The sequence below is a fragment of the Exophiala dermatitidis genome (genome assembly GCF_000230625.1).
Source record: "Exophiala dermatitidis NIH/UT8656 unplaced genomic scaffold supercont1.8, whole genome shotgun sequence".
Lineage (NCBI taxonomy): Eukaryota > Fungi > Ascomycota > Eurotiomycetes > Chaetothyriales > Herpotrichiellaceae > Exophiala > Exophiala dermatitidis.
The window spans coordinates 235,446-253,976 of NW_008751653.1; the positions used below are offsets into that span (position 1 = coordinate 235,446).

General features: G+C 46.1%; 3 protein-coding genes across 4 annotated transcripts; all 3 read right to left on the reverse strand.

Annotated features, from left to right (window-relative positions):
• Positions 1-2,367: 2,367 nt before the first annotated feature.
• Positions 2,368-3,075, reverse strand: HMPREF1120_08852 (uncharacterized protein). The gene has a single exon (XM_009163121.1). The coding sequence runs from the start codon at positions 2,798-2,800 to the stop codon at positions 2,483-2,485; it is 318 nt and encodes a 105-aa protein (XP_009161369.1). The 5' UTR covers positions 2,801-3,075; the 3' UTR covers positions 2,368-2,482.
• A 2,057-nt stretch (positions 3,076-5,132) lies between these two features.
• On the reverse strand, positions 5,133-8,316 carry HMPREF1120_08853 (nuclear distribution protein PAC1). Its single transcript, XM_009163122.1, has 3 exons — positions 8,027-8,316; positions 7,788-7,956; positions 5,133-7,705 (listed from the first exon to the last, which is right to left on the reverse strand). Exons 1-3 carry the CDS (start codon positions 8,062-8,064, stop codon positions 6,548-6,550), a joined length of 1,365 nt encoding a protein of 454 aa, XP_009161370.1. The 5' UTR covers positions 8,065-8,316; the 3' UTR covers positions 5,133-6,547.
• Positions 8,317-10,938: 2,622 nt separating this feature from the next.
• On the reverse strand, positions 10,939-14,851 carry HMPREF1120_08854. Of its 2 annotated transcripts, none has more exons than XM_009163124.1 (3): positions 14,386-14,851; positions 13,010-14,234; positions 10,939-12,961 (listed from the first exon to the last, which is right to left on the reverse strand). In XM_009163124.1, the coding sequence occupies exons 2-3, from the start codon at positions 13,484-13,486 to the stop codon at positions 11,861-11,863; spliced, it is 1,578 nt and encodes a 525-aa protein (XP_009161372.1). In that variant the 5' UTR covers positions 13,487-14,234; positions 14,386-14,851; the 3' UTR covers positions 10,939-11,860. The 2 variants fall into 2 exon arrangements, with proteins under 2 accessions (XP_009161372.1, XP_009161371.1); XM_009163123.1 differs by having other exon boundaries at positions 14,312-14,851.
• Between the last annotated feature and the right edge of the window lie 3,680 nt (positions 14,852-18,531).

Below are 18,531 nucleotides of genomic sequence, written 5' to 3' on the forward strand. Positions count from 1 at the left end.
GTCAGTGCAAGACTGCCCCTGCCTCCAACCATTGTGTCCATGGAACGACATGCCCGTGCTTGCAACAGAAGGATCTGTCGAGAACAGCGTCAAGGAGTCCGGGAGCAGGGCTTTCGATGGTGAAACTGCTGGCACACTATCTGTGCCGGGAGTCCGACTCTAGGATCTGGAGCGGCTGAGCTCCTGTTGGAACAGAACCAGGGTCTCCGGATTTGCTCCCTCTCAGACACCTGGGAGGGTAGGTCCCATTAGATTGTGGCCGACCTGCTTCCCATGCCGCTCAGCTGAGATCGAGGATCTCTCTTCCAAGGCAGCTATCGATCCCTGTCCACTTAGGGCGTTTCGTTGAGCTCGTCCTCGGGGACAGCACAGCAATAGAGCTATCATCCTCGAATGTGAAAATCTCCCGTGAGCGCTCATTTTGCCGAGTAAGACTGAAAAGCGACAAGGGTTCCTATCCGCCCACATGCGCAGCACGGTCGGCTGTCGCCACAGTATGCTGTGCTTTTCAGCGAGAGGTGACATTTCAGCCTTGAGTCTGTGTGATTGCGCGGCCACCAGAGGTGTGCAGCTCTTTGAGGGCTTGACAAGTCTACAAGGGTACACAAATCAACAAGGGTACCACCTCCTTACAGGCTCGTGGATTCACAATGGTCACCGCTTTACAAATCGCTCAAGAACAAGTATTGCGCGAGCGAGACACACTCGGGGTGGAAAGGAGGGGAGCTGATGCATATTGAGCTGCATGATTGCGTGGGGAAAGGGAACGATGGTACTACGGTGTGAATCGCGGCTGACATCCAGATCCACGCAACACGAGCTTGCCCCAGAGCCTGAGAAGTTCATGTTAGACATGTGGGTCCTTATTCAATGTGTCGCCCTGCGGGTGCATGGGTTTTACCATGGACGCATCCATTCCCAGCATAGCTCGGCAGTCCCTTACCAGAGCCCACTAGGTTAGCGACGACTCCTTTCTGTGCCTTTCGAACGAGAGTGAGTTCTGGGGCTAAAGATTGTGGTGGCATACAACCTGGGCCTTGGATGGATCATTCTGACTGGAATGAGAAACCAACTCAAGTGGAATGGCAACATCAGAACTCTATGCACGGGGCGCAGGGCCAAGGAATGACAAGTCGGAGAATAGCTTGCCCTTCTATCCGATCAGATCCACAGCAGAAGGAAAGGTAGAAGTGTGGGGACGGACGGACCGCACCTTGACTGGTTCCAGACGGGAGTATCCCTGGCAAGTTTGGCGTTTCGACAGCGATCTTGACAGCTGACACCACCATTCGCTTTACTGTACTTCCTGTCAGCGTGCTCCTCTCCTTCAAGTTTGACACTTCAAGCCTCGAAACATGCGTCAAGGGTCCAGGCCCGAGCGCGGACTCGCAGCAGAGAGAATGGTATTGACTGTTGATCGCTCAGGAATAACCCAAAGCGGTAAGAGGTTGTTGTTGTACACACGGCACAGCTGTAAACGCCTACTTGTAAGTGGTGACGCCGTCGAGTCTGCTCAATGGTGAATCCCCGGGCATCGATTGGGTGCCGAAGCGTCGGGGCGCGCCGCCATTCCCCTGAACTCTGTGAAAGTGAAAAATAGATATCGCCAAAGGGTGAGAACAAAGAGAGGGAGGGGAAGGTCTAGAGGGGTAGAGGCACGAGTTCCCGGGCAGCGCTGATGGCGACGGGTTATCCTGATTACACAACATAGGGACTAGTACTCGGGGATGGACAGGCATTTTGCATCCATCACGGCAGCAGCATCTTGTTCCCCGAAACGAACCCTGTTCGAGGCGAAAAGGCATCCTCTAATGAACTCGCTCGCTGGGGTCCGACACCAACAGCACGCTCACAGCAAGCAACTCGCATCCCGCACTAGCAGCCACAAAAGCCTCCAGGGTGGATGATGCGCCGACTAGTGGACGACAACCCATGCGACAAACAACACGGTTGGCCCAGCCGTGGTCGGTGTGTAACCAGCGACATCTGGCACACACTCTGACGCGGGTTCAGTAAGATATCCCAGGCGGGCTTTCATAGGTGCTTCCCCAGCCTTTTATGTCAACTACTGACTAGGACCAGCATAGGAAGTTCCGAAGGCCATTTTTCATTTACACGTCTCGACGCCTAGATATACGGCGGATCCGTGCATATACAACTATAGCTGTATGATGTGGCTCCGTCCATCTGCCGCGAGCCACTTGCACGGTCGGGTGGTCCACAATGGCACTAATTGCCCGAAAGTACGACTAGAAACCTGCAACTATTGAGGGGGAGGGGTTGTCGAAAGGGGGGGCTAATCTTTCAGACAGGCGAAGTCAAGCGAGCGAGATGAGGCAATGCACTTACAAGGCAAGGGACTAATTATGCGAGGTTGCCATGGGCGAAATCACCAGCCATCAGGGCACTATTCTCGCTAATGGGACATGGGCTCCTAAGGCATGCAGCGCACCGCGGAGATGGCTCCCCATGCTCGAGCAAATCAAAGCATATAAACGACGCGGTGAGTTACATCCAGGCCATCCTCTTTCGCCAACCCCGAACAAGCAGTTGAATTTGAAAATCTCAAATGGAATCCCTGTACCAGGTCCTGTATCAGCTGCTGTCGGCCAACGGTGTCATAAGAAACGATACTGACGACCCTCTTGGCCTTGTGTATATCTACGGGCCAGTGCCCGCCAGAGGCATCCGCACTGATACCTCCCCCGTCACCGACAGCCAGATCAACAGCACTCCACGCCCGGGAGAGAACTCCAACCATTTGAACAGCAGTGCAGTCCAAGAAGAGAACTCTAACCATATCAACAACACTGCAGCCGGGGTAGAAAGTCTCAACACTGCTGACAACTTGAACTTTGCAGCTCTCGACGTCAACGCCAATAGCGAAACGAACACCAACAGCGTCACGCCGTCAAGCTCTGTCGCTGCAGGGGATAATCGGACATCAAGTGTCACCATTCCATCTGTCCCTTCTCAGGAGTCCACAAGAGACACTGATCGAAACAGTTCATCTTCCCAGCAAAGCAATTCCACCACCATGACCCGCGACTCCCCAAACGTGGACACCAGTCCCGCCGATCCGCGAACGGAGTTGGGCATGAACGAGGAAGCTCTTGAAGACTTCAATGGTATCATCCGGCGGACACACCAGCGGTTCCGCCGGATGTCATCCGCGAGCCCGCCGTCCTCGCCTACACGGATCGTCGCTGACGCTAACATCGCTTGGGACAAGCTCCCGGCTTACCTGCAGGAGGCCATGACCCAAGAAGCGATTCGTCGATGTGGGCGTCGGCACTTGCTTCCGGCCATGTTGTCCCTGGAGGTCCTCCAGTCGACCGTCAGCCTTCGCCTTTCAGCGATTCGTCGACAGTGGCAAGCCCTTGCGGACATGGCAGCAGAGGAAACAAGCACCGATGATGATGACGATGACGACGGTGCAGAAACTCTCAGTGCCGAAGAAGAGGCTCCGTATACTCCTGATCATTCGGCCCCAGCTTCCGACTCGGAGGACTCTGACATGTACGGCGGCTTTTGATGAGACGTCGTGCAGCAGAGTGGGAAGGTTCTGCTGTTCGGTAAGTCCATGCCTAGCTTTCGATGTATTTGCCATTGCACCGCACCACACTGGCAGTGGCAATCCCCTCGCAGTTCTGTTTCCAGCTTCTAACACCAGCCACAGCCCGGCAGGACCATAGCCAGACGCAGGCGAAGGCGACATGACTTGGCCCCGACTGTGTTCCCGCCCCTGTTTCTGCACACATGCATACGTGCTTGTATTACGTGTGTGCCAGATATAGGAATGGTCGGGAACGCTTGAGGTTTGGTCTAACTGCCTGATATGAATTGAGCTGTGGAGTGGGAGGAGTTGACTCGACTCGACTGGAACTGTGCCAGTGAGACTTGAGACTTGTGAGATTGATTGGACATGATGTGATGACATGACACGACACGACTTGTTAATGGGCTGACCACCAGCTGCCTGCCAGCAGATGGGTGGACAGATGGATGATATGGAAATGGTCTACCTCTCTTTTGTTTTGTTTTGTTTTGTTTTCTTCCCTTACCAGTCGCTTCGGCTACTATCCTGTCCTTTTCTGTCCCTACATGTCTTGTCCTGTACACGCTCGGACAGCATTTCTTTTCTGTTACGGTTCTGGCTTTCCGCTCTGCCCTTAGGGTTGAGCAACCGCTGGGCCGACAGAGTTTCCTTATGTATGTTGGATAAAAACAATATGATAAAAGTTTCGAATCATCTTCACTACTAGTAGAGCAGGGATTTGCTACCTTGTATGAGGGATGAGTACAGAAGCAGTACCTAAAGTAGATGGTATCTTCCCCACACCATAGATTGGTATCGCCAAAATGCCCGGGGCACCGAGTCGTTGCCTCCGGGCGCGTGGTGTGTGGCCTCACTCCAGGTGCGAGCTCACTCGCCAAACATTCGAGCTGCAGACAGTTGTTGCTGCTTGTTGCTGCTTGTTGCTGTTGTTGCTGTTGCTCTTTTCAGTTACATTGAGGATAACACGACGGGGGAGTACTGTATTGTCCGGTGAATGTCGGAGTAGAGTTGCAAAGCATGGCATATCCCCCGACGGGCAGAATGACACGCCCGTTTGAGAGTCTTTGTAATCTTCTGCAAAATTCGCCCACGCAGCAGCTGCGTCAGTTGTTTAGTATCCGTAGCCTAGGTGCCTAGAGTATGGGACTGTATTGTACCAATGCTCATATGTTTGTCGGAAGCCAACTTGAATTGTGTTCAAAGTCAGAGAGCCTTAGGTACAACTGTAGTAGTAGAAGCAGCCGTTTGAGGACGACGACGTGGGTCTAGCAGGCTGAGTGAAGTGGCTTGTTGGTGGTTTCTGGTTCCGCGGGTCACGCGCGGTGCGGCGTGTTTTGACTTTCTGCTGCGGGAAAAAAGTGTCGCACTGCAATGGCATCCATGCGGGTTAACCAGAAGGAAGGCTGCGGTTGATGGCTTTTTTAGAATCTCTTTTGATTCTCGCTCTTTCTGCTTAGTTTAGCGGGGCTCATAAGTAGCTATTAGAGGCCCTTGCCTCTTTGTATCTACCCTTTTCAGTTCTCGACCACTACCTTGTCCTAAAGTGGTATTTTCTCTTGCCAGACTCCGACTCGGCGGGCTGAAATCTTTTGTGTTTGATCGACGAGACATTATGGCCTTACGAGATATGGGAGTGCTATGTAGATTCAGGATTGAGCTCAAGCGGGGTTTCGAATATGGTATTAGATAGATTGACGCAATATTATAATTAAGTATGAAGGTGAAGGACACTTATGTAGGAATCTAGCTAAATAAGACTTGAACTGGAATTGTTTATGCTCCTTGAGGGGTTATTCTGATGGTCGAGGCGGCAGCCTGGCGGACTGTCGCGTCTTTTCAACACTTGCATCGTCGATATATCGAGAAGGGTGCCTTATGCTTAGGAGTCGATTGGTCTAAGTAGGCTAACATCTGTCTAGCTTCTCTGTGACGGGGACAAGTACGAACAAACCTTTATCAGTGAGCTCTCCTGGCCGTCCCTCTGTGCCCCTTCCGTTAACCATTTGTAGCATCTCGAAAATGGTCTGCAGAGTTTGCAGAGGTTTCCAAGATGCTCCGAAGAACATCACCGTGCTCTGCGGAACTTGCAGCGGGACAGGACGAACAGTCAAGCCAAATGCCCCAAATTGCTCGGCTTGTGGTGGTCGAGGCACCTCTCCGGGTGGTGGTGACTGCAGGTCTTGTGGCGGAAGAGGGAAACCCCACGTCACCCTGTTCAAACGGCAGATACAGCAATGGCAGGGTGGCTAGAGTTTGCGACAACGAGCTTCATAGGGTGTGCCGCCATTGACAGGGATCGGCGAAAGCTAGGGTAGAGACGTCATATATCAACAGGAGAAGGGAGAATAGTAAGGGTAGTGACAAAGATTAGAGGGCATATTGATGCCTCGTGAGCTGAGACGTCCATTTCGCAAGAGGCAGATTGGCAAGGGGTCCAATAGAAGAACAAAGAGGTAGCCTTCTTCGGTTTGTTTGGAAGAATAGCCCTGTTGCCTTCCGACCTCCACAGTAGCCTGGTGACCAGAAGCGATACTTACCGGTCTTTCCCCTCCACAGTAAGAGGTCTCCTGACATCAAATACTGCATTTCCATCATCTGTCCAGGCAATTACTGACAAGGCGCCATTCACGCTTGACATTGCAGTGATCCGGAAGTTGGTGGAATGGCATGGGCCAACCCAAGACGGTGTTCCCGACAATAGTCGAGGTAAGATGCCGAGATCCGGAACGACCTTCTTCCGAGATCGTTTTCGTTACTTCGGCCAGAGATTTCGGATGCTGAAGTGTTATTGTTCGTCTACTATACCTCAGGAAGTTGAATTCCTCGATTGTCCATAAAGACATCAAAACGAGGTGCTCTTGGCGGCTCTGCGTGGTTCTGTAAGCCCGGGTGCCCAAGATGTATGATTCGTCAAACACGGCATTTCCACATTCTGGGAGGGTATGAATGGTCATGTCTGGTACCGTTACTATTGATCCATGCGCCAATCTAGCTTGCGAAGATCCTTAACTTCGAATCCACGCCACCGGTAGCGACAACGCAACGGATCTGTGTGTTAGGGGAGTCTGTTGCAGCAGCAGTGCTACCATCAAGCACGGGAGCATCTTTGACAATATTGGGTGCCCATCTCAAACAAGTGACAAAGGCCTCGTGCACGCCATTGACTGTCAGGACGCACTTCCCATCTTGGCTTAGATCCCAGCACCGGAGCGTCTTGTCATCCGACGCTGAAAGTAGATACTGGCCTCCGGGATGGAAAACAAGCGCTCGCACCCAGTTGTCATGACCTACTAGTGTCATGAAGCATGTCCCATGAGCATCCCAGAGTTTGACGGTTTTGTCTCTCGACCCAGTCGCCATGAACTCTGCGGCATGCTGTTGAGGTGGCGGTTTCTTCAATCCGGCCAAGGGTGCAAGGTACTTGTACGAGGCAGGTGGAGCAAATGCGCAGCATTCATTATAGTGCTGATGGCCAACCATCGTGGACATGTTTTTCGGATTGGAGAAGGAAATATCCCATAATCGAGCGGTCTTATCGTCTCCGGTTGACAAGAGGAGGCGGCCGTCGAACGAGGGGCAAACATCTCGGATCCAGCCAGTATGGCCTTGTATTGTCTTTACGCAGTACCCAGTGGTGACATCCCATATCTTCAGAACATTGTCTCTGCTTGCGCTAACAAGCAAATTCCCAGACATCGGTGAGACAGAATCCCCGGAAGAGATGAAACGAACGGCACTGACGCTATGCTCATGGCCTAGCAAGGTGCGAACATTCCTGTATTCGTCTGCCGGATCCCATAGCTTGATGGACAGGTCAGAGCTGCAGGATGCCAGAAGGATGCCACCTCGTGGACCACCGTAGTCAACATCTAGCACTGCTCTTGTGTGTGCTTTGATTGTTCTTTCCAGGTCGCCGAGCTCCCAATCCCATATTTTGATGGTAAAATCATCAGAGCCGGAGGCAAGGGATGAGAATATGGGATGGAAAGCAATGCAATTTATAGTGTCTCGATGCGATTCCAGAGTATATCGAGGAGACCTAGGAAGCCAGGAAGCGGGATCTTGGTAGCGCCTCGAGAGGGAGCTGGGCGTTGCACTGTCGAGCTCGGATTGTAATGCCGTAATTTTGGACTCCAGGTCCATGATCTACGTTAAAATGTTGGTCAGATGCCACTGTAGGATATACAAATGTGGAAGAGGTGACCGGGAGTCTCCAGCACAGACATGCCTTTTTCTGCAACCTCGCAATACTTGTCCATTTTTTCTCCAGCAACGTTTCGTATTTTTTCACCATAGTGTCATTGAAGACATCTTCGCCGAGGTTCGGCTCTGCTCGAAGCGCAGCGGCAGATTTTGGAAAATTGTTCGCCAACAGGTATGCAATAGTTGACTTGTGCCTGTGAGACAAGGTGTTAGCTTCGACCCGAAACCCGATGTTGGAGTGTATCAACATCGGCCGGAACGCACAGTTCTTCAGCTTGTCTGCTCGACAACAGATGACTCATGTTTATAGTAGCACAAGTGCAAACTGGCCTCGTGGGTACGTAGAGAGCAAGTACGCCCTCCTTGAGAGCCCTTCTTGATTTGTTGTGCTCTGGCAACAAACTACCATATCGACGAAGGTGTCGACACTGAAGTGAAAACCTCAATCGAGAAATTCAGCTCTTCATCCAGATAATTGGGAAGAGCCGCCAGGGTTGGGCATGGCTAACTCAGTTGTCTGCAAGGCCCAGGAGAGACTAATGTGAAGGTATCTCATTCTTTAATTCTCGAGATTCTAGATCGCGTAAGTAGCGTATATATCTTTACTAAATTAGACTTAAAAGAGATATACTATAGAATTCCTATTAAGAAAGAAGATTATTAGAAGACCGTATTTCGCACGCGATATGGATATTTCGAATAACTACTAGTAATACTCTTTAGCTTAATTAACATATTTATCTTATTCTAAAAAAGAGCTTACTTAATAATATTTATATAGACTAGAAAATAGGTAATAATATCGGTTTCTTTAGTATTATTCTAAATATACTATAAAGATAGATCGACCTTTTACCGTTAAGCGTAGGCGCGCGTACGATTCTAAATAGGCTGCGCAGTGGCGCGGGTTAACCCGACCCTACCCGCGTTAGGGCTGCCCTAAGGGTTAGGCCGGGTAGGCACCCCGTAGCCTAACGGGCGCCCCGGGCGGGTACCTAAAATCTAAGCCCTACTCGCGATACCCATTAGGGTCGGGCCGCCCTAACGGGCGGGTATAACTCTCGAAAAAATTACTATATTTTACAAAAAATACGCGATTTTACTAGAAAATTTTTAAAAATACCGTACGGTATTGTAAATTAGTAAGCGATTACGTAAGAAAATTCGCTATTTTTAGCGAAAAACTCGCTATTTTTAAGAATTTTGGGTTCTTGGCAAAACCCGTTAGGTACCCTACCCTACCCGAAACCCGTGAGGGTAGGGTAGCGCTTTTTTTAAAAACCCTATTGGGTCAACTGGGCGGGCGGTAGGTGCCCTAAACCCTGCCCTACCCAAGCCGTTACGCAGCCTAATTCTAAAACTCTAAGAGGCTAGTTTCGTAAGTTAGTAGATATATAAGCCGAATACGATATTGTAGACTATAATATATATAATATTAATTAAATAGAGTTTAGAATAGACTACGATAAACCGTATAAAATCGTCGCTAGAGAAGACGAATACGCGCGGCTTTTCGTATCTAGCCCTAATAATTAGAAGACGTTAACGTTAACTAAATATATTTATAATAACGATACTATAATTTAACTCTAGATTATTATATAGACGGCGACGATTCTCGAGAAGTATATCTTACTAAATCTTTATTTAGAGATCCTCTTATATATTTAAGATAGAGTATTTAAGCGTTAAACTTATATTCGAGTAGCTAAAGTACTTTGATAGATTAACTACGTATAAAACGCGAGATATTTATCGACTTCTTCTCCTTAACGGATTTATAGAGTATCTTAAGTTCGAGTCTTCGACTTTATTAGTTACTATTAAAATTATAAGATTATATCTTTTTTACTTTCTATATATATCTTATACTTTTACTAGCCTCTTAATATTATCTATTTTTAGCCGTATAAATACTAGTATAGCGAGTATATTAATAGAGTAATATAATACGGCGTCGAAGAGTTCGATAAATTAGATTTCCTATTAAATCTTATAGAGATAAGAAATAAGACTTTTAAGAGATTAATAATCTATAGCGCTTAGAAGAAAATAGATATTATACTATTTAATTCGTTATAAGTTATTAAATAGATAGAAGAGTAGTAATTACGATAATAGAATATATAAATTAAGTATCTATCGAGAGATAACTAATACGACTATAATACTTTTAATAACGAGATCTATAACGAGCGTATAGCGTATAATAATACTTAGCGTATAGGTTCTCGAACTCCTACTTCTACTTCTACTTCTCCTTCTCCGCCTACGCTCGATATAGGCGCTCTTACTATTTCTTATAAACCTTAATTCTTCTAGAATCTATATTATCTATAAAACTCTTAAAGAGGTAGTTAAATAGACTAAGATAACGTCTACTATACGAGACTCGCTTAATTTATTCCTTAAACTTGAAGGCGCTAAGACGCTCGTTATTTCGAATATAAATATAGTTCGCGATCTATAGCGTACTTTCTACTATTAAGAGAGTCGAAAGTCTCGAGATTAGTTATAGAGATATATCGCTAAAGGCGTAATTATAGTAATAGATATAAATATATATCGAGTTATAATAAAAGACTAAAATAGAGAAGATATAATATATTATCGAGCGCGAGAACGATAGACTTAAGAAACTATATTAATAGAAGAAGAAATATATTAAGATCGACGCTCGAAAGCGTAAGCGTTAATAACGAGTATAAGAGCGTAAAGAGTAAGTATAATAGTATTAAGAGTAATATAAATAACGCCGGTTAGAGCGCTAGGAAGAGAGATAACGTAATAGAGTAAGTATAAGACTTTAAGAGGAGACTACAGAGGTAACCTCTCTAGAATATATATAGAGCTCGACGAAGGGATAAGTACCGCCTAATTTACTATATAACTTTTCTCTTAAGACTCTATAGAAGTATTAAGAAGAATAAATAACTATATCTAAGCGTTATTAATAACGTTATCGACGTCGACGTCGATAGACGCGTAAATCTACGAAACGCGACGTACTTATTAACCTAACGTAGTTACCGATAGGTACTTGCTCGTAGAGTAAGTGTGGCGCCGCGTAAACGCGGCCGCCAAACTCGGAAGGAGGGGTGGGTCCCCCTGACGAGGTCCTTGGCACGGTTACTGCACATGCTCGCGCTGAGGGATGCGTTGTCATACGATAACACGAATGGGTTAGTCAAGACACAAATAGCAGAATCGAAATGGCGCATGCCAACAAGATTTCACTGCTGACCCTTGACCGATTGGGTGATTGGAGCCTTTGCCTCGTACTTCGCAGATTCAGGATAATGCCCTGCTCAAAATGGTTCCTGCCACCTGAGAATATTTCCACTCGACCGGACAAGGATCAAGAAGGCCAACCTCAAGTTCGCTATCTTTCCTACGTAAGACCAAGTTGGGAGGAAAGCGAAGTTGGGTGGAAAGCAAAGTTGAGCCGAAACTGGGAGCAAAGCCAAGAGCCTATTGGGCTGAAATGTCACACCAAGTCTGATGCGCTGGCCTGTCTAACGTCGCATGATGCGATCCATGTTCCTGTGGCAGCAAACAGGATTGAGAGCACCCGAACGTTCCCCATCTCCGATGAACGGGATGGTTGACTTCAACCGAAACGAACAATAGACACTGCGAGAATATTGGTGGCGCATTTCACATGCACTCGCCGAGCAGATCCATACACCTGAGTAGCACATTTTGAAACAACCCTGGAAACCCAACTGGCATAGTGCTGCACACACTGGCACAGAATATATCAATCACTGTTCACGTCCCGATATTTTGATGTAGTTTAAACCTCCGAAAACAACCTGAAAGTCAAAAGCAAAATACGGCAAGACACGCTAAACCGAGTCCTCAGTATGCCTGATCCCAAGCACAACTCCGTTACATCCTCAACATACTCAGGTCAGAGTGACTCGGTCGCTACTGCTACCCAGCAAGACAGCACACCTGTCAAAAAAATCGAGGGCCGGACGATGATGTCGTCAGCAGAGGCGGCTCGCAAACGCAGGCAAGACAAAGCCGAAGAGCGCCAGAAAGCCCGCGAGCAAGCAGAGAAGGAGCAAAAGTAAAAGGGACAAGCAGTATCACTCAGCAAGACCGGCCATTAACCAACCTCAACCTGGTCAGATAGTCGTCTCTTTCACGAAGCTTTTGCTTGATGAAGCCGTCTGCATCTTTCGTCCAATATTGGGCCACGATTCTTTCGTATTGTAACAGGTCCGATCCGGTCGAGTGTTCTGGGGCGAACTGAGGCTGCAAGTGATCCAGAAACAGATTGTATGTTGCACGGGGCTGATATAAACTGGCCCAGTACCACTGTGTGCCAACCTCGAGTGTTCTCTGCAAAGCCTCAGTACAATGTTGAGAATGTTGAGTAGAGTATTCGCAAGCCACTCGTTGAAATATTGTCAGAAACTCCGTACACATATCACGATAATCTTTCTTGTTCTCTCCACCAAACTCATCGACGTCGTGTCCAGCTAGCCAAAAAGGAATGTGTAGTGTTTGAATTGGAAGGGAGCAGAACCATTCAAGATCCGGAAGGGAGCTGATTTTGTATTCTTCGTTCACGAATATGTTGCTTGCATGAGGGTCCGTCCAGATATAGTAAAATGGCCCTGTTTGAGGCATGTCGAGGATAAAGTGTGAAGATAAATATCGCATTGTAGTCAGACATGCCATTTGAGCCCTTGCGTCATCCTCGTCGCGAACAGAATTGGGTTGATACCTAAGCTTTGAGTCAAGGCACTTTAAGAGATCGTGCACATAGCTCTCAGTTGTTAGGTAGCATCGATCTCTTGGTATATCAATAGGAATCCCTTCGCCTTCGAATAAAGGGAGTCGAACTGTCAAGGGGCGATTGCTAAGGCTAATCTCACCCGAGTTGTGAACCGTGAAAGAGCCAATTGTGGGCAATGGACAACGTGCTAACTCTAGCATTATTTTTGATAGGCTTTTGTAGAAGTTCTGCTTTTGTTCATCTGTATCAGGTGGCCATATTTCAGAAAGCATTCTCCCTTGCTCTTTCTCGATAAAGTCCACAAGAAGATAACCTGACTGCAATGAAAACCGAGAATTTGTCGGAATAAAGGGAGCATAATATGGTGTTCGCGAAAACCAGGATCGAAAGTAGTTCTTGGTATATTGAAGTATCCGTCTGTACCAGGGTAAATATTTGATATGCTTGAACTAGACGCCAGTGAGTGATTAACCTAAGACATCACTTGTGGATCGTACACTTAGACCATTGGGAAGACCAAACCCCCACAAGCGTGGCGTAGGAACCTCGGAACAGTTGCTAGAGATCCAGGCAAATGTAGCAGCTTCACATCGAATCTTCTCGTCTAGCCCGAATGACTGCCCGACCATGTGCGGGAAGGGACATCTCAGTAAGAGTCGCTGCGCTCGCCAGTTGGAGACGGTTATTGGGATACAAGCATTGAAATCTCCATACAACCATTCTGCTCTGTCGGCGATTCTGCACTGCTGAGTTTTGCTCAGAGACAGATGGTGAGCGACAATACCACCGATATCAGATGTATGCTGTTGAATATCATCTAGAAACTCTTCTCTGAGGCGATTTCTCGGTAGCTTAACAAGCATATTGTCATCCTCCTCTTCGACTTCCTCCCAACTTAAGCCACTGTTGTGGGCTAGTGTTACAGGCTTCGTATATGACCCGCTAGGGCAAGCGTCGCTCGGTAAGATTGTCATCGTGCTTGGTCAACAGCTCGTTGCAAGATTGAAACGAGCGATCAGAGCACAAAAAGAGGACATCGAGGGAGTGGAGTCTGCATATAGCAATGTTATCGGAGGGTCTTTACAGATTCACATCGCAAATACGTGACTTGGAATAAAAGGGACTCTGGTCATAGCACGCAGTACAGACTAAGCCAAGGTCGAGGGCATGGCGGAGATGAAAACTCTGCATAGGAGCGAAGGAGACGTAGGAGAGTGAGTAAAGAAGATGAGAATCCAAAGATTACAAGAGATATGCGGTTTCGGCTTCTTCCAAAGCAGGAGTCAGGCAGGTTACCGAACATTCGCCGTGGCAGAAGACGGGAAGGTGTGCCGAGGCTTGCGAGCCGGCGCGGCAACCTATAGAATGAATGACCTCGAAATGTTGGACTTCCGACAATCTGCACAAGCAATGTTGATCACTACACTTCCGTGAACTCAGCCTGGTGCACAAACAAATAATATAGACTCATGGCACCGAATCCTGCGCTCTCACAACACAGTCTCAGCCAGGCTACGACTGCAGTTGGCGGACTTCATCACCAGACAGATTGTCGAAAGGTATTCTCTGCACTATTCTGGTATCGCCAATAATCTAATTCATCCTTATCCAGTGTACCATATTCGATCCTGAGGCCGAACCGGATTGTGAAACAATCCCTGCACCTTACCAACCGGGGACATTTCGAAATACACTGAGGGACTTCTGAATCCAGTGCTAAATCTTAGTACTTCGTCAGCTCGACATATCAAAGGAGGTTCAGGCCTTGAAAAGTGAACTTATTCGACTATCATTCATACCAACTTAAATCTTTTCACAGTCCTCATGAACGCTACGCCAGCTGAAACAGTGATTGATTCACAGGTGGTCTCACAATCTTTTGGTGGATGCAAGTAGGTATATACTAATGCCCTAGTCATGTTCGGAGGCATAGGATATCGGGTTGTTTCTGGAAACAGGAGTTGGATCTTGCCGCCTGCGGAGTCCTCTTCCACGCGTTTTACCATCTCTTCAGCAGGAGGTTGAACGCACTCGGATGTTGGCGTAGCCATCGCTCTGTGAGGAAGGTCATTATTGTATAGCAAATTATTCTAGGACTGTGGGAGTTATAGGTAGGAGGAGTTGAATCGTTGAATTAGTGGTCAACACTTGCAGTTGTTAAGTTCTCGGAGATGTTGCAAAGCCTGAAAGGAAACTGCCACACGCGGCCGCGTTCTCTTATCGGCACAGTTCCCGAGCTAACAATAACGGGGATAATCAGAGAAATCTTGTGTCCTTCCAAGATACTGTAATGGTCGGCGTAGTCTCTTAACATGACTATTGTTTGATTGGCATTGGACTACTTAGGTCTCGGCGCACTTTCCTCTTTTGATAGGACCGGCCTGGAGGTTCGTTACGCAGACGACGTCACCAACACGGTGAACCGAGATCCTAGATAGGTCCTTCAGAGAACCGAGTTCTTCCAATCTAGATCAACCGGTCTAACTTAAGTCATCCTGCCTTGCGACTAGTAGCACTTTCAACCCCGTGAGAGTGAACTTAGTTGAGTATTAGTCAATCCAACTCTAAGTCTCTAATAGTCCTCGTGACCGCTATGCTAGCAGAAAGTGTGATTGACGCACACGCGGTCTTATATGCCTAGTTATATCGTATTTGGAGAGTTGATATGTGTCACGAATGCCGATGCCAATTGCCGACAACTTGCATCCCTCGGCTATTCGGACAGAGCTGAGAGATATGAACTGCACACGCCCCGTATGAGAGAGCTCTCCTTCTCTCATGCTTCGAGTCGTGTACAACCATAGGGTTAAGGAGCACTTAATACCAATTGAAGACTTTATCGCTGTACTCTGCCTATTCCCATTAGGCGTTCCTAACAATATGACTTGTATAGTTTTCTTTAAGCTCATTCACTACTTGCTTAATGGCGAAGTAATCTCGAACATATGTTATTCACATTATATGAGGTAGTGGTCCCAAGATATTCTCTCGACTCGGTCATGGCCCTGCCCACAGGCTGCAGAGCTAACGCTCCTTATTGACGACTTTTCTCGCCATCGTCTTCACAATAGGAAATCTATGTTGAACTGCGGGATCCTACAAGATCGAAGAGACCAATTCATGGTAGACTTACAAACGTCATCGAAACCATATCAACAGAATCACAGAGGAATACTCATCCAGTGTTGAAAGGTTGGTCAGCTTCGTTGGAAGCGAATTTCTTTATCACGGCTTCTTCCAATTACAATTGCAGAAATAATCTTGATAATCGCCATGATTCGCGACATGCCTTTGACTTTCCAACCTCACGCACTTCAGGATCAAATAGAGAACCTAGGCAATCTATTAAATATTTTCCCACGTGTACGCTATAGTCCTCCTCAAAGCGGAACCGACGACAGGGGTTCGCCTGACGAACTTCTGAGAGCCAATAAGGATCCTTTCGGTCGACGACGCAGAACGCGACTTCAAAGAAAAATGTTCCCACGAGAAGGCGATGATGGTCAATAATAGAGATTGAATGTTTTCCAGGAACAATATTCATATATCGCACTGAAGGCGGAAATAGCGGAGTTAGGTAATGTGCAACAATTTTCGCGTCGCTCGCAGCTGCAATTCCCAGGTTCGAAAGCGAATCTAGTCTTCGGAAGCACCAACCTAATTACCTTCGAGGTTAATCTCCTCGAACGGTACCGCACGCTCTCGCCGACCTGAGGCCGTTTTTAGCAGTGCTACTTGGTTATCGCTGAGACTACGTCTAAGCACCCGGAATCTAAAACCTTTACCGGTCTATAAAGCGTAGATAGCTGCTGACGGTCCTGTCGCTACTGGCACCGCACCTATAAAGATGTCCGCTAGTTTAACCCGTATATTGTTAATATAAGTATCTCGATACTCGAATAGATGTAGAACTTGGTTGAAGAATCCTATCTTATCCTAATAGATACAATTAGTTATAATTTATAAATTCCTCTCTCCGGATATTTCTCGGTTTAAACCGTATAAGTGTAGTTGGCTATTCAGGGAGAGTACCTATACGGAGATACTAACTACGGCGGCATAGTACTAAGAGGATAGAATATTAGGCGGATTCGCCTCGCCTGCCTTAATGGCTATTATTATAAAGTCCTAGTGCCCTATTATTAGAGGACCTATAGCTTATTCCAAGATATAGGTTCGCTATATTACTAGAATCCGTAGGGTAATAACTTGAAGAGTTATATACTACTACTAGTAATAGACCCGCGGTCACCCTAATCAATAAGGTATATCCTTTTAACGCGGGTAGGGTAGGGCTGACCCGCGCTACTGCGCAGCCGGAAGTAGGCTGCGCAACGGGTTAGGTAGGGCAGGGTTTAGGGCACCTACCGCCCGCCCAGTTGACCCAATAGGGTTTTTAAAAAAAGCGCTACCCTACCCTCACGGGTTTCGGGTAGGGTAGGGTACCTAACGGGTTTTGCCAAGAACCCAAAATTCTTAAAAATAGCGAGTTTTTCGCTAAAAATAGCGAATTTTCTTACGTAATCGCTTACTAATTTACAATACCGTACGGTATTTTTAAAGATTTCCTAGTAAAATCGCGTATTTTTCGTAAAATACGGTAATTTTTTCGAGGGTTATACCCGCTCGTTAGGGCGGCCCGACCCTAATAGGTACCGCGGGTAGGGCTTAGATTTTAGATACCCGCCCGGGGCGCCCGTTAGGCTACGGGGTGCCTACCCGGCCTAACCCTTAGGGTAGCCCTAACGCGGGTAGGGTCGGGTTAACCCGCGCCACTGCGCAGCCGATTCCTTTAGAATATTTACGGTTATATCGCGAATTATTGTAATTTGTACGGAGAGTATGCCTTAAGATCTAGGAATAATTTTCTTCTACTCTTATTCTTCTATACACTCGAATTATCTACGAGACTATTATCAATCTCTTTCTACGTAGGGCTATTACTAACTTATTAGTTAAACCGATCTTATCATTATATTATAAAGGTAGCTTTACTAACCTACGCTAGCTAGAGATATAATTTCTAGGCCGAAGAGCTTAAGAATAATATTAAGGCTCGAGTTAAAGGATAATTATAATAGATCTATAAGTAATTAACGCGCCCGTATTCTAAATTAATATACTATATTAACGCTAGAAGTACTTTATTCTTATAAAGCTAACTCCTTATACTTCTTCGGAACGATTAGATATATAGCCTCGGAGAAGATTAACGTAGTCTTATCTCGGCTATAAAAGGTTACTAAGAATAACTCTTTTATCCTAGTAGTAGAATAGGCTTATTGTCACGAATCGTTCCACAGGATCACGAGTCCGGTCAGTATTTACTGACGTAAGGGAAGACAAGATCTAGTTAAGTATAGATAAAAGAGACGAATTCTATAAATAATAGTCGAATTAGAAAATATATTATCTAACTTATAACGAAGGTTTACTACGAGAGACTATAAACTTAACTATAAAAGATCGATAACTATATAGATATAGAAGACTCGTAGTACTCTATCGCTCTATTACTCTATTCTAGTATAATAGTATAGTATTATATTCTAGATTACCTCTTTCGAAAGTTATATACTTCTAGTATATAGATCTTCGATAATTCTTCCTTATTAGTAGTATCTAACGAGATTATTCGAATTCTATACGCCTAAGGTTTATATATAAATCTTAATACTTTCTTCTCTCTTAGATCTAATAACGATCTTATTATATTTAAGATATATTATTCTTAATTTCTATTATTTCTCTTCTTTCTCTATTATAGCTAACTATATAGATCTTTCGTATTAATAAATTCCGTACTCGTAAGTCTTCTAAGTCTCTTAAATTCTAGTTTATATATCGTTCCGAAATTATAGACGCGATTTCTATTAAGAAAAACGTTATAATAGTAGCTTATTCTAAGTATATAAACTATAAAGTAGTTTATTATTTTAATAAAGAATAATTTATAAAGTATACTAAGTATTTACGATATTAGTAATTCTATAATAGAACTTTCTCTCTAGAAAAGTTT